General features: G+C 38.7%; 1 protein-coding gene across 1 annotated transcript in view; it reads left to right on the forward strand.

Moving 5' to 3' along the window:
• Positions 1-13,766, forward strand: part of INTS9 (integrator complex subunit 9) — an 80,721-nt gene that overhangs the window by 15,442 nt on the left and 51,513 nt on the right. The window contains exons 2-3 of the mRNA XM_084886394.1: positions 8,417-8,544; positions 10,908-10,968. Coding sequence (XP_084742520.1) covers positions 8,417-8,544; positions 10,908-10,968 — 189 coding nt within the window. The remainder of the gene's footprint in view (positions 1-8,416; positions 8,545-10,907; positions 10,969-13,766) is intronic.

A 13,766-nucleotide genomic window follows, 5' to 3' on the forward strand; every position in this document is an offset into this window, starting at 1 on the left:
TAAGTACTTGTATATGTGGAGCTACTTTTTACAACTATAAGTTTTATGAAATATAAATCCATATAAAATATTTCAGATGAAAATTTAACCTCTAAATGGAAATACCCTGTAAGTATAAGGGTCACACCAGATTTTAAAGAGTTAGTATAAACAAGTAATTTTAAAAATATGTGAATAAAATTTTATATTGATTATACATTGAAATGGTAATTTAGATTAGTGGGTTAAACATATTACTAAAAGTAATTTAAACCTGTTTCTTTATTTATTTATTTTTAATTTAGCTACTAGAAATTTTAGAATTGTGTGTGGCATGCATTGTATTTCTTTTGAACAGTGCTTTCCCAGAAGTTTTATTTTAGCTTTTAATTTTATTATCCATTTTTAATTCAAAGCCCCTTTAACCCCAATATTTTATGATTTTTGTGGAAGCTAAGGTAGACTATAGGGGGAAAAAACTAAATTAAAAAAACACACACATGTGGATTTTATCATTAGGAAATAGGACATTTAAAAAATATTAAAATACACTAGTGTACAGCTTCTGGAGACATGGAATCCAATGTCAGTAGTCTGAATGGACTAATCAAATGCTCTCCCTTATCAGTCTATTCCAAGCTGCTTGCCGTAGAGGTAATCTGGCAGGGGTTTGATAGTGGCACAATAGGGAAACAGTATGGAGGGAGCAGTTAGAAAAGATGACTAGAAAAAACTATCGTCACAGTTATTTCTAAGATTCTTGGATGTTTTGTCCTATCCAAATCTTCTATCCATATTAAATCTGTCACTCTTAGCATAGTGCACTGTCAAAGTTGTTCTTATTCCTATTAGTTGGAATGATTTAAGAGAAAGCACTTGGAACTTGTGCTGATTTGAGTGCGAATTCAATCTGTTATTAACTGTGTGATCTTGAGCCTTGACAATTGAGTTGGCATCAACAGTATTTACTTTATTCACTTGCTGGGAAACAGCTAATTAAGTATTAAATAGAAAATATTTGTCAATTTTTATTGTTAGTGAGGGTAATTCATACAATGAAATTTCCAATTCCTATTCCATTCTAACCTAAGGTCCACTTTTATTTTTAGAATTTCTTTTCAAATGTCAGCATTGATGTGTATTTTTATGAATATGTATATTTATAAATATAGCTATCATATTAATATGACATTTCTAGTAAATAGATATTTATATCAGTTTAAAAATTTACCATAAAATTATAAAGCTTTGCCAGGTCTTGTTAGAGAAGTGTTTTCCCAAAGTTTGTAAGATTAGGTAGTATCAAGAAGTTCATTAAAAATACCGAAGTAATCTCAATAATTTAAAAATTTAGGAGTTACCTTTGTTTCTCCCTTCCCCCCAAGTTCATTTATTGTTGAATCATCCTTCTCAACAATATATAATAAAGTGCGAGGTAGTATTCACACTTCATCGCATTTCATTGCCATTTCAGTTGTTTTAGGTCTTGTGCACTTTGCATCAGGATAAGTGAGATATCAAAATGAAAATTATAGCCGAAACCGGTTTGGCTCAGTGGATAGAGCGTCAGCCTGCAGACTGAAGGGTCCCAGGTTTGATTCTGGGCAAGGGCATGTACCTTGGTTGCAGGCACATCCCTAGTAGGGAGCGTGCAAGATGACTCTCTCTCATCGATGTTTCTAACTATCTCTCTCCCTTCCTCTCTGTAAAAAAAATCAATAAAATAAATATTTTTAAAAAAATGAAAATTATAGGCCATTATCACTACCAAGCACAGTTCCTTGAAAAATAACAAATATGCTAGCAAATGCTATACTAATACTAAAATATTTATTTATTATGGCCTTTTAGATTCTATTTTTGCACCATGAGACTTTTGTCATAAGGAAAATAAACACTTCAGATTTTCACAATAGTAGGAAAGGTATAATTACATAATTCTGATATCTGCGGAAGTATCTAATGACAATACAGAAAAGACACCCTTAGGTAGATGTTAATAGTTTGCCCTTTTTGGGAGGTGAGGGGGAGAATCAGATCTCCTTCCTGCCCTCCCCTCTCTAAAGACAAGTTATTACTAAAGCTAAGATCAACAACCTTCATTTTTTCTCCCTCCCCAGAGGTTACTACTTTCCTCAAGTTAGTAGCTGTGTAGCATACCCAGATATGCTTTTTTTAGTTGAGTATATGTTAAAGTATGTATATTTTTAGCATTTTTAGGTATTGCCAGATTGTTCTCCAGAGTGTTCTACCAGTTTATACTCTACTAGAGGCCCGGTGCATGAATTTGTGCACAGATGGGGTTCCTCTACCTGGCTGGCGAACAGTGCTGGTGGCAGGGTAGGAGGAGGGCGGGAGAGGGGGGAGCGGGGAGAGACTAGGGATGGTGGGCTGTGGGAGTGCACTGACCACGAGGGGGCAGCTCCTGGGTCGAGTGTCTGCCCCCTGGTAGTCAGTGCACATCATAGCAACTAGTTGGTCGACCGGTTGTAACAGTCACCTAGGCTTTTTTTTATATATATAAATAGATTACATTCTTTCCAATACTTAGTATTACAGTCTATTTAATTTTAACCAACCTAAGGTTTGTATTTCCCAGATTATAGTGAGATAAAGCATCTTTTCATATCTTCATTTATTGACCACTCTTGGTTCCTCATTTCTATTTCCAAGTAATTTTTTTTCAAATGGGTTACAGACTTTCCCAACACCATATATTGGTAGTGCTATTTTTATCATTTGTCAAAGTCCAAGATATATGTGTGCCTCTTTTTTGAAGTTTATTCCTAGTTAATTGGTCCATTAGCTATCCCAGTGCAATATCCTGCTGTTAATCACATTATACTAATTTGTAATATCAGAAAATTTAAATACTCTCTGATCATTGTTCTTTAAATTTTTTTTTACCTAATGTTAGCTCTTTATTTATTTATTTTTTTTTTTTTACCTAATCCATATGATTCTTAAACTCTATAAAAAAGTAGATTAGTGAAGACTCCTATTTTTTTGTAATAGTCTGTTTTCTGTCCAGTTAACATTATCTTTAAGTAGAGCTCTATATATAAATTTTTTTTGGTAAAGATTTCGCACTTCTTTTTTTACTTTTATTTTATGATACATTTAATTTTTTTTGCTATGTAAGTGATACTCTATTTTATTATTTGCACTTACTACTTGTTTATTGCTGTCATCATAGGAACTCAGTTAATTTTGGTATGTTAATTTTATACCCAACAACCTTGATGAACTGCCTTATTAATTATAATAGTGTGTTTTCAGAATGTCTTCTAATTTTATCATCTGTGAATGATGACAGTTTTAATTCTCTATTTCTAACATTTTATCTCTTACTAGAGACCCGGTGCATAAAATTCATGCAAGAGTAGGCCTTCCTTCCCCCTGCTGCGGGTACCAGCTCCCTCTGGCACCTGGGACCCAGGCTTCCCTCGAAGCCCTGGTTTCATCCAGAAGGATGTCCGGTCTAAATAGCATATTACACTTTTATTATTATAGATTTTTCTTGTCTTATCACATTATATAGCATTTTCAGTTGAAATTAAGCAGTCATAGTGGGTATTCTTATTTTGTTCTTGACTTGCAGAACTGTTTCTCATGCTTTATCATTAACTATAATGTAGGATTTGGTTAGGAACCCCTTATCAAATTAAAGAAAATACCCTTCCATTTATAGCTTACACCTTTGTAACGTGCAATTTCATAATCTCTGTGCCTTCTTTTCTTCACCTGTAAGATGGGAAAATTATTACTATGTCATGACACTCTTGGGAGGATTAAAGGAGCTAACTGTAAAGTTCTGCAGAGTGCCTGACACTTAATAAACACCATATCTTAATAACTATGTGTATTAAATTATTTTAATCATGGCGAGGGAAAAGGTGGACAAATAATGTTTTAATCCAGAGTTGTGAGATTTATTGTATCTTATAAAACTCTTTGATTTCACTTTAACGCTTTGTTATTTAGAAATAAAATTAACATAAAAGCATTGCTCTGTGCTTGTTAAGGTTGGGAAAAAATTGTAGAACCTTATTTTGGCTTATATTCACTCTGTGTGCAGTGACTGTGTCTTCCTGGAGGGCCAACTAGCAACAAACAGTATTTGTAAAATTGTTCATTTGCTTTACCTAGTGTAAGACATTAGTGAATGCCCCTCTAGAATATAATTGTTTCTCTAAAATGCTGCAAATTATTCTCCCCAGATTAGGTAGCCTCTTCAGCCCCTTAATGGTTCTGTAATTATAGAAATGAATAGTGAGCACAGGCCCTGTGTCAGGTGCTATCCATTCATTTAGTCCTCACAACGTTGGGAGGGCAGCTTTATTACTACATCTTACATATGAGGAAATCATATCTTTGCAAAGTTAAGTAACTTTACCAAATCACATGTCAATAACGAACACCACCAGGATAGGAGCACAGGCAGTCTTACTTCAAACTCCCTGCTTTCATCATTTCTCCAGATTGCCTCTCAAGTAGTTGACTTGCCTGTTTAGGGCCCTTTAATTGCTTCTTGACAGCTACTACTAACAATATAGCTGCATTTTGGTGTTGGTTCTAGATGGTTGTGACCGTAATGCTGATGGGAATAAGCAGCAAAACAGATCTTCTGATATATTACTGATGACATTGTGAATAGGTACAGCCTTTTCTTTTTGGAAAGCATTTTGGCATATATTTTAAGAGCCATAAAATGCTCATATTTTTTGACCTAGTTAATGCCACTTCTGGGAATCCTCTAAAAAAATAGTCCAGTATGGAAAAAACCTTAAGCACCAAAGTGATCAGCACGGCCATGTTTGTATAATAATAGAGCGAGTGGAAGCAGCACTACATGTTCAACAGTAAGGGATTGATTACACAAGTCGTGGTGTATTTACTTAGACCGACAATAAAAATGAAGTCTGATCCACCATAGACAAAAAACAGTCCTGTGTTTTAAAAGCAGCATGCAGAGCAGTATGGGCATTAAAATTACAGCCTTTACAGATAATGGAAAAAAAGATAGAAAATAGAAAAATGATTGTGGCTACAATTTTTCTCATTAATTTTCAAACTTTTTGTCATATAGATTCACTTCTAATTTTAAAATTGGAATCGCATGATTGGTATATACTTCTGTGTACTGGTCTTACAGTGACTGCAGGCAGCATATTAGGTACATGCGGAGAACGTCACTGGAGACAAGCAAACTCCAGGAACCTTGCAGGAGCCTCAGTTACTGGTCGTGTGAACCTGGGCCAGCGACTGTGTGTCTCAGGAGACTCCGTTGGTCCACAAAGTGAGCGGTGCTGTTTGGGAAATAGCATGAGTGGGATTTTTACAGTCGGGGGACTTCGCTGTGAGTCTTGGGTTCTTCTCAGACAAGCCACTCGACTGTGTGAAGCTCAATTTCCTCTTCCATAAAAATGGAACTAGTGAGAGCAAGGCCTGGCACTCTGTTCGCAGGTGCTCTGAAAATCTTCCGTTCAGTTATGGCCCTTATAAATTGCTCCTCACCTTTCTTTATCGTGTGACAGCAGCAACTGTCGTCTTTCAGCTAAATTCTCTTGCCTCAAATCTTTTGAGCAGCAGTTTTTACACGTTAATCTTCTGCCTTCTGGCGTAACCTGTTATCCATAATTTAGACTCGCAGGGGTCTTCAAACTACGGCCCGCGGGCCACATGCGGCCCGCAGAGGAGTCTGATCTGGCCCGCCAGGTTTTTTGGGCAGTGAGCGCAGCCGAGGTGTTACAGTAGGAATTAGTAGTTCATATAGTCCGGCCCTCCAGCTCTCTGAGGGACCGTGATCTGGCCCCCACTTAAAAAAGTTTGAGGACCCCTGATTAGAGTCAAAAATGAAAATAAGAAAAATGCGGTGATTCAGTGTTGCTGGCTAGATTTCCAGTTTTGTTTTAATCATATTTTTTTTTTCTAATTATACAAATGTAATAAATGCTTATTGTCAAAGGTTTGGAAAATACAGAAAGCAGAAAGAAGAAAATTATACCCTATCTTTCCACCCAGTGATAACCATTATATACAGTTAATGTTATTTCTTTTTAGGCTTTCCTGAATATCTGATTTCTTTTTAAAAGGGGAAATGTAGGAAAGCTCCTATCAGAACATTTGGCTTATTTGGGGCAAGTTTAACCTGATGCTTTGTGTTCATTTGAGACAGTTTAACAAATAATTCTTAGATAGGGATAAGACCAAGCTAGCAATGGGGAACTGTGGGAGGATGGGGTATTCTGTAATTCTGATACCTATCAAAGAACGAACTTATGCAAAGTATAATTACCTAAATCATGATTCCTGGACGTTTTAAGGACAATTACAATCTATATATATATAAAAGCCTAAGCAACCATTACAATCGAACGACCAGTCGACATGACATGCACTGACCACCAGGGGGCAGACACTCAATACAGGAGCTGCCCCCTTGTGGTCAGTGTGCTCCCACAGCCAACCAACTGTGGCCCCTTACCATACCCACCCACCTGCCAACCTCCTTGGGTCTCTCCCCCCAGCCAACCAACTTCCCCATAGGCCTCCATTGCCAGCCAGGCCGCAGGACCCATGCATGACCTCTAGTTTTAAATAATTTGTACTGTTTTCATTATAAGTAACTTTGTACTCATTCAGACCATGAGTTGTGAATTTTGGTTTGGGAAATATAATCATCATACAGAAGCTTAGAATAAAGGAGCTTGCAAAATACACTCTTTTTCGATCTTGGCCTTATCCTTCTTAGAACATGCAGTTTTAAAAAATCACCAGTCCCTAGCTGCTGGGTTGTCTCAATGGATAGAGCATCAGCCTGTGGACTGAAGGGTCCTGGGTTCATTTCTGGTCAAGGGCATCCCAGTAGGGGATGTGCAGGAGTCAGCCAATCAATGATTTTCTCATCATTGATGTTTCTCTCTCTTTCTCCCTCCCTCCCTCCCTCTTCTTTCCTCTGTGAAATCAATAAAAATATGTGGGTTTTTTTTTTTTTTTTTTTAAATCACCAGTCCCTGTAATGTCCTCTAGAGAAAAGTAGGGCATACATTCTGTGACAGAACCAGTAAACCACAAATACCTGGGAAGACTTAGCCTGGGCTGCTGTGGGACCAGGCATTGATGTCACATTACTCTGGTGCTGTACCTAAAATTGGAAAGGAAAAAATGTACTTGTCAAGGGATTAAGAGCATCAATCCCTTTATTTTCCGGGCTTTGCTGTATGTGGTGACTTTAAAAATGAGGGAAAGGTCTTTTCCCTCTTCTTTACTCTTTTTTTCTTCAGAGCAGCGATCAAATTACGATAGGTGGCGCAGGGCACACCCCATATAAATAATCCTCAGTGTGGCATATCACTCCCCCTGCACTGGGGAGGGCCTGAGAAGTGTTTGAGGTCAGTGTATGGTCTTGCCTCCTCACTCTCCTTTAAATACTCCACTGTGGCTTGTGCGCCTTTGACTTCTGAGGTCTGCTGCCACCGCTGAGACTCTTGATTGGCTGGGAGTAGGTGTCCCTCCCTCCTGCTTAGTAGCTGCACATCAGGGAAGTCCCTTGTCCTTTGGCGTCATTTTTCTGACAAGGCTGAGCCATCACCCCTCACTGATTCTTGCTTGTTAATCCTCCCCAGCCTATACATAAGTCAAGTGATTTTGAGGAAAAGTCACTTGACTTATTTATCGCACAGTTCGAGGATCTGGTGTAGGATGTACCGTATTTTTCAGACCATAAGACGCACCGGACCATAAGACGCACCAGTTTTTAGAGAAGGGAAATGAAGAAAAAAAGATTCTGAAACAAATAGTCTCCTAAAATATTTTATGTGCATTAAAACCCAACATCACAGTCATAAACACATGTAATCAACCCTGTAAAGTAAACAGCAGCATTTAGAACCATTTTAGAGCCGGGCAAGCACACAGAGACCACACAGAGCCGGGCAAGTAAAAAAAGTTTTTTTTTACAGTATATGTGTACGCTATATTTGGACCATAAGACGCAGGGACTTTTTCCCCCCACTTCTGGGGGGAAAAAGGTGCGTCTTATGGTCTGAAAAATACGGTAATTAACTTCCACAGCTTTAGGCAGTACCTAGGTGCAATGTGATAGTGGGAATTTGGAAGTGTCATGTGAGAGTGGACCAGGTAACTATGGTTTGGAAACTTTGTATTTCACATAATTACTGCGCTTGCTTGAGATCCATTGGTTCCGTACAAAAAATAAGGTCTGATCTGAGACTTTTGAGTAGTAGGAACTGCTAGGGGAAGTGGTATTCAGGACTGTTTTAGGGAGAAAACCACATAGAAAGTTGTTATCTGCATTTACATTTGTTCTTTTGATAGAAAATGATCAGCTTTATTTAATTTACTGTACTTTTGGGGCTTTTTTGGTAATTGATTATTGATAAAAGTGATTTACTTTTTTTTTTTTTTTTTTCAGTATTGCCTGTCCGGGCATCCAACCTTACCATGCAATGTGCTGAAGTTCAAATCAACCACCATTATGCTGGACTGTGGACTGGACATGACTTCCACCCTCAATTTCCTTCCTCTGCCACTTGTTCAAAGGTATGTGTTGATGCAACTTGAAACCAACTGAGCTTTTGTTTGCTGAAAAATGGGTACCCATCTATATAAAGGTTACCTGTGTCGTATATTTTGTCCTAAGTTTATTTTGTTCCCTAAAAAAAAAAAAAACGTTCTTCATCAAAATCATTTCCTTTGGCTGGGATGATGGAAAGTGTTGTATTGATTTATTGATGACTTCTTTATTATAAGTTCTGAGCCTCTGTAAAATGTTCCTGCAACTGCTCAGTGCAAGTGAGGTCATGTGTATTTCATCTTTCCTGCTAATTCGTATAAATGGTCAACTGATGAGCCCCAGAATTGAATTTTAGAATCACTTAACTGCCTTGGCAGGGGCCTGACATCATAGAGCCTGACAGTTCTTTTTGATAGGTAGCTATGCACTATTTTTATACGGGTCAGCTGTAGCTATCTTCATATTGGATATGAAGCCGAAGTCCCTGTCTTAAAGCAGAGAGGTTATCCCAGATATATAGTCAGCACTGTTTACTTAAGACCTCATCTAGGAAGCTTGCTGTTATTTAGAAACAGCAGTTTATTTAAAAAAAAAAAAAAAAAAAAAAAAAAAAAAAAAGTGCTAACTTTTAGAAGCTCATTAGTCCCAATAGCAAAAAGTGATGTTGTGGATCAACAGAGTCTCCCGAGACACACAGTAACTGGCCCAGGTCCACACAACGGGTAACTGAGGCACCTGCAAGGTTTTCTTCGGAACCATCTTTTAAATTACAAATCTCACCTCACCTCTCACCTATTTAAAACAATGATCTTTCATTGCTCTCAGGATGCACACCAAGTACATCTTGGTATATTAAGCTTTACGCCTGGCCCTCTAGTATCTTGCTCTTTGTTTCCTTTCAGTTTCAAGGAAATCTTATCTCTGGCCCAAGACAGTCACACATTGTTCTTTCAGCCGTGGAGGCTCTTCTCCCCCTCCCCTGCCCCCCCCCCCCCCCCCTTTAGCCTACTTAGCCAGAGCTTATCGCTCGGATCATTTATGACTCCAGTTTCTACACAGAAACGACACAGAGATGGCTTTCTAGTTGGATGAGGGGAGAGGGAGTGTATGGGACTCTTCCTGAAATTTCATTGGAATAACCTTTTAAAGCGTGTCAAACTCAAAGGCTATATCATGGGCCAAATAAACAAGGTTTAAGTTTATGTGAGCCACAAAAAAGCAAAAGCTTCAATTTTTCATGGAAATGTAGGTTTATTTCTATAGAGACATGCTGAATACAAAGGGCTGAAGTAAATGAGTAAAGGGTAACAGAAAATAATAGAACATTTTAGTAAAAATTAATATTTTTTCTTGAATATTAACTTACCAGACATGGAATAACTGCACAAATTAATAAGGGTAATGCAAATAAACCTATTTTTCTTGTTCTCTGGAAGCGAAATATTTTCTGTTGCACACACCAAACAAGTCAGTACAAGACTAATGATGTGGCAATTGGCTGCTAAAATATTAGCTTGTTAATATTAGTGGATAGAAATGGTGCGCCTGCGCGTAAGGCCCGTAAGGGAAATGAATGCAACAGGATTATAATAATCCGTTATTAGAGAATATTGTAGTTCATCATTAATAATTATGTATAACAAGATATTGTAAAAATTACGTTACAAAATTTTTATTAGAACGTTTCTTACATACTATTATATTGGCGGGGCTGCAAAAATATTCATTGTGGGCTGCATACTGCCCGCAGGCGGGGAGTTTAACATGCTTGATGTAAGGTGTCCATGCCAGAGGCTGGTGACAGTGAGAGGAGGAGAGTACTGAACTCGTAGCCTACTTTCTCTGTTCCCTGCAAACCCTGTCCCTTGACCCAGTTACTCCTTGACTCTACTACTGTCCAGATCTCCCTCAGTCATCATAGACCCAGGCAAGTCTCTTAATGTTGCCCAGAGCCATGGTCAGCAAGCTGCGGCTCTCGAGTCACATGCGGCTCTTTGGTCCCCTTGAGTGCGGCTCTTCCACAAAATACCACGGCCTGGGCTAGTCTATTTTGAAGAAGTGACTATTTTGAAGTCGGGGCCAGTGACTGGAAAGCTATAAAATGCTCTTAATGTCTCATCTTGCCTTTTTCTTTATTGTTCTGCATAGTGTTCTTTTCATTTTCCCTAAATGTACTGCTAAACTGTTTGGCTTTTTAATGATCCATTGCCATATAAATCTTAAGCTTGATACAACAGGGTTCTCTTTTTCATCTTTTTAATTAGTATTTTTGGTGAGCGTCGCTGCCAATAATTTCCAGCTGTTTTTAACTTCATGGAGACAATATAGTCACCTTGAAATTACTAAGGATTATAATCTATTTAGGATAATTTAATCTTTTGTTTTGCAGTCCCAGGCTGTCTAATCTTCCCGGCTGGTCCCTAAAGGATGGAAACGTTTTCTTGGACAAGGTAATGAGTAACTGAAGTGTAGCTACACCCAGTGGAAAACCCTCGTGTCATATGAGGGCCACCCATCAGTAATGTGATTTATGGGCTCATCCTCTCCACCTCATGTATTCTCCCTGAAAAAAAATCCCAAGATCCATGTAGGGTCTGTAGTATTTGGTGATTTTGAAGAGCCTTTTAAGGGAATCCCTGTTCAAATTCAGGTCCAGTTTTCTTATATGAAAAAATTAAGAGCTGCAAATACATTTTATCACTACAAAGAGAAAACTAGAATTTTTGTAGTTGCAATGAGATTTTCAAAGGTGATATTATTTAACGAATTCCACCAACTGTATGGCTGGAAGGAGTAAACTTTGAAAGAAACAACAACTTTAAAACTCTCTAGTTTGTGAGTTTTAAACTGCTTCTGTCAGAGATCAGATCAGGTAGGGCATTATAAAGTTTGGGTCTTTGCAGGGTGAGGGGAGGTCACAGAAGGTTGTGGGAAGGTATTGTCATCGTCTGATTGGGTCACTCTGACCTCTGGGTGAGGAACAGACTGAGTGCTGCTGTTTAACTTCCCAGGCAGTACATTCTGGGGGGATTAGGGTGAAAACGTGTTCCTAGTAAGTTTGTGTGGGGGGCCTTCCAGGCTATGTTCTGTGATCTTATTCCAGCCTTACCTGCTAGCCAGGAATGGACAATGTAGTAGATAATGAAAAAAGATCATAGTTCCAGGAATCTAAGATTTGGGGTCCTATCAACTCTAATCATTGACTAACAAGGCCTAAAGTAAATAACTTATTTTTTCTAGGCTATTAGGTTTTTGACATTAGATTATCTTTTTAAAAAATACATTTTTACTGATATCAAAGAGGCAGGGAAATGGAGAAAGAGATAGAAACATCAATAATGAGAGAGAATCATCAGTTGGTTGCCTCCTGCCCAACCTCCACTGGGGATCGAGCCTGCAACCTGGACATGTTCCCTGACCAGGAATTGAACTATGACCTTTTGGTTCATAGACAATGCTCAACCACTGAGCCACTGTGGCTGGTTGACATTATCTTCACAGTAATTTCTTCTTCAGATCATTATTTAGGCAGTTAACTTATAAATGAGAGACCAAAGGTACAAAAAGGGTTAAAAACTTAAAAGCTCATCCATGCCATTCTTAGTCTTCTAAATCATTCTTTCCCACATCTCAGGATTAAAAGACTGACTATGTTTAAAGATCCTTAAAATGATTCATCTAAATAAGACATTTCCTTCTTGTAATAGATATCTATATGCACTGAGTGGTCAGATTATTATGATCTCTGAACACATAATAATCTGGCCATTCAGTGTGTGTGTGTGTGTGTGTGTGTATGAGAGTCCCGGTGCATGCATTCATGCATGGGTGGGGTCGGGCCAGCCTGGTCAGTGGGAGGGGACATTGGCAGTTGCCCACATCCTGGTTGAGGGGACAATTTGCATATTAGCCTTTTATTATATAGGATATACACTGAGTGGCCAGATTATTTTGCATTCAGAGATTATAATAATCTGGCCACTCAGTGTATATATAAAAGCCTAAGCGACCATTACAACTGGTTGACCAGTCGTTATGACGTGCACTGACCACCAGGGGGAAGACAGTCAATGCAGGAGCTGCCCCCTCATGGTCAGTGCACTCCCACGGCCAACCTCCCGCGGTCCCTTCCCCAACCCAACCCTGATCAGGTCTGAACGAGATGTGCCCTCATCGGCCCTGATCGCTGGCCAGGCCGAGAGATCCCCACCTTGTGCGTGAATTGGTGCACCGAGCTTCTAGTTGTTAAATAAAGAGGTGGTTTTTTTTACAGAATTAATTTCTGTGAACTGCACCCCAACCTCAAGTGCAAGCTAAGTGTATAATTTGAAATGAGATTTCTCTCACAGTTAACCCGTAAAATTATGTGACATTCAGGAGTCTGTGCTCCTGAAATCAGCCTGACTCTTCTCATGGCTGTAAATTATTTTTCCCTGAGAAAGGCTCAGAAGCATCCCATTACCAGTGCATTGTGAGCAAATGACTTGTGTACGTGAGAGCATTTCATTAGAAGAGAGTGTTGAGTAAAACACAGTGACATTGCAAGTGCACAGCATGGCAGGCCTGCTTCTGCCGTCAGGAGGGAGAGCCTCGGAGGAGGCTTTGTCACATGAGGTAGGCGTGCTGTGGCGCGTGTGGACTTGTGGGGAAGAAGGTTATGTAGCCAGTTTAAGACCAGGCAGAGCTTTGAAATTTCCCAGGATTTGTCTGCAATCATTTTTAACCTCATCCTAAGGGATTTGGGAGTCTTCTCTCATTAAACATAATTGTTTATTTGTTTTTAGCTGGCAGATGCATTGTAATTAAGAACTGTTTGCAGTCTCTTTTTGGCTCAGCCTTTCACTGGTTAAATGGTATTCATGTAAAAAGAGGAATCAGAGTTTACAATGTAAGGCGAGGGGAGGAAATATTCTGTCAAGGGTCTGCTATGAGATTTGTGAAATTCAAAAGGAAAATAATATATATGTTCAGATAAAGATTGAGAGTAAAATCATTCAGACTGAAATATAAATATAGATGCATATACATAGGAATATATAGGAAAATATGTTCAGTGACTAATGAAAACCCAATAAAACAAAATTCTTGTTCTGGAAAGAGCAAACTGTCAACCAAACTATATATCTATATATATAAAAACCTAAGTGACCGAACTACCAGACAACCAGTCACTATGACGCTTACTGACCACCAAGGGGCAGATGCTCAACACAGGCGCTGCCCCCGGTGGTCAGTGGGCTCCCACAGC

The sequence above is a fragment of the Pipistrellus hanaki genome, assembly GCF_964339955.1.
Source record: "Pipistrellus hanaki genome assembly, chromosome: 5".
Classification (NCBI taxonomy): domain Eukaryota; kingdom Metazoa; phylum Chordata; class Mammalia; order Chiroptera; family Vespertilionidae; genus Pipistrellus; species Pipistrellus hanaki.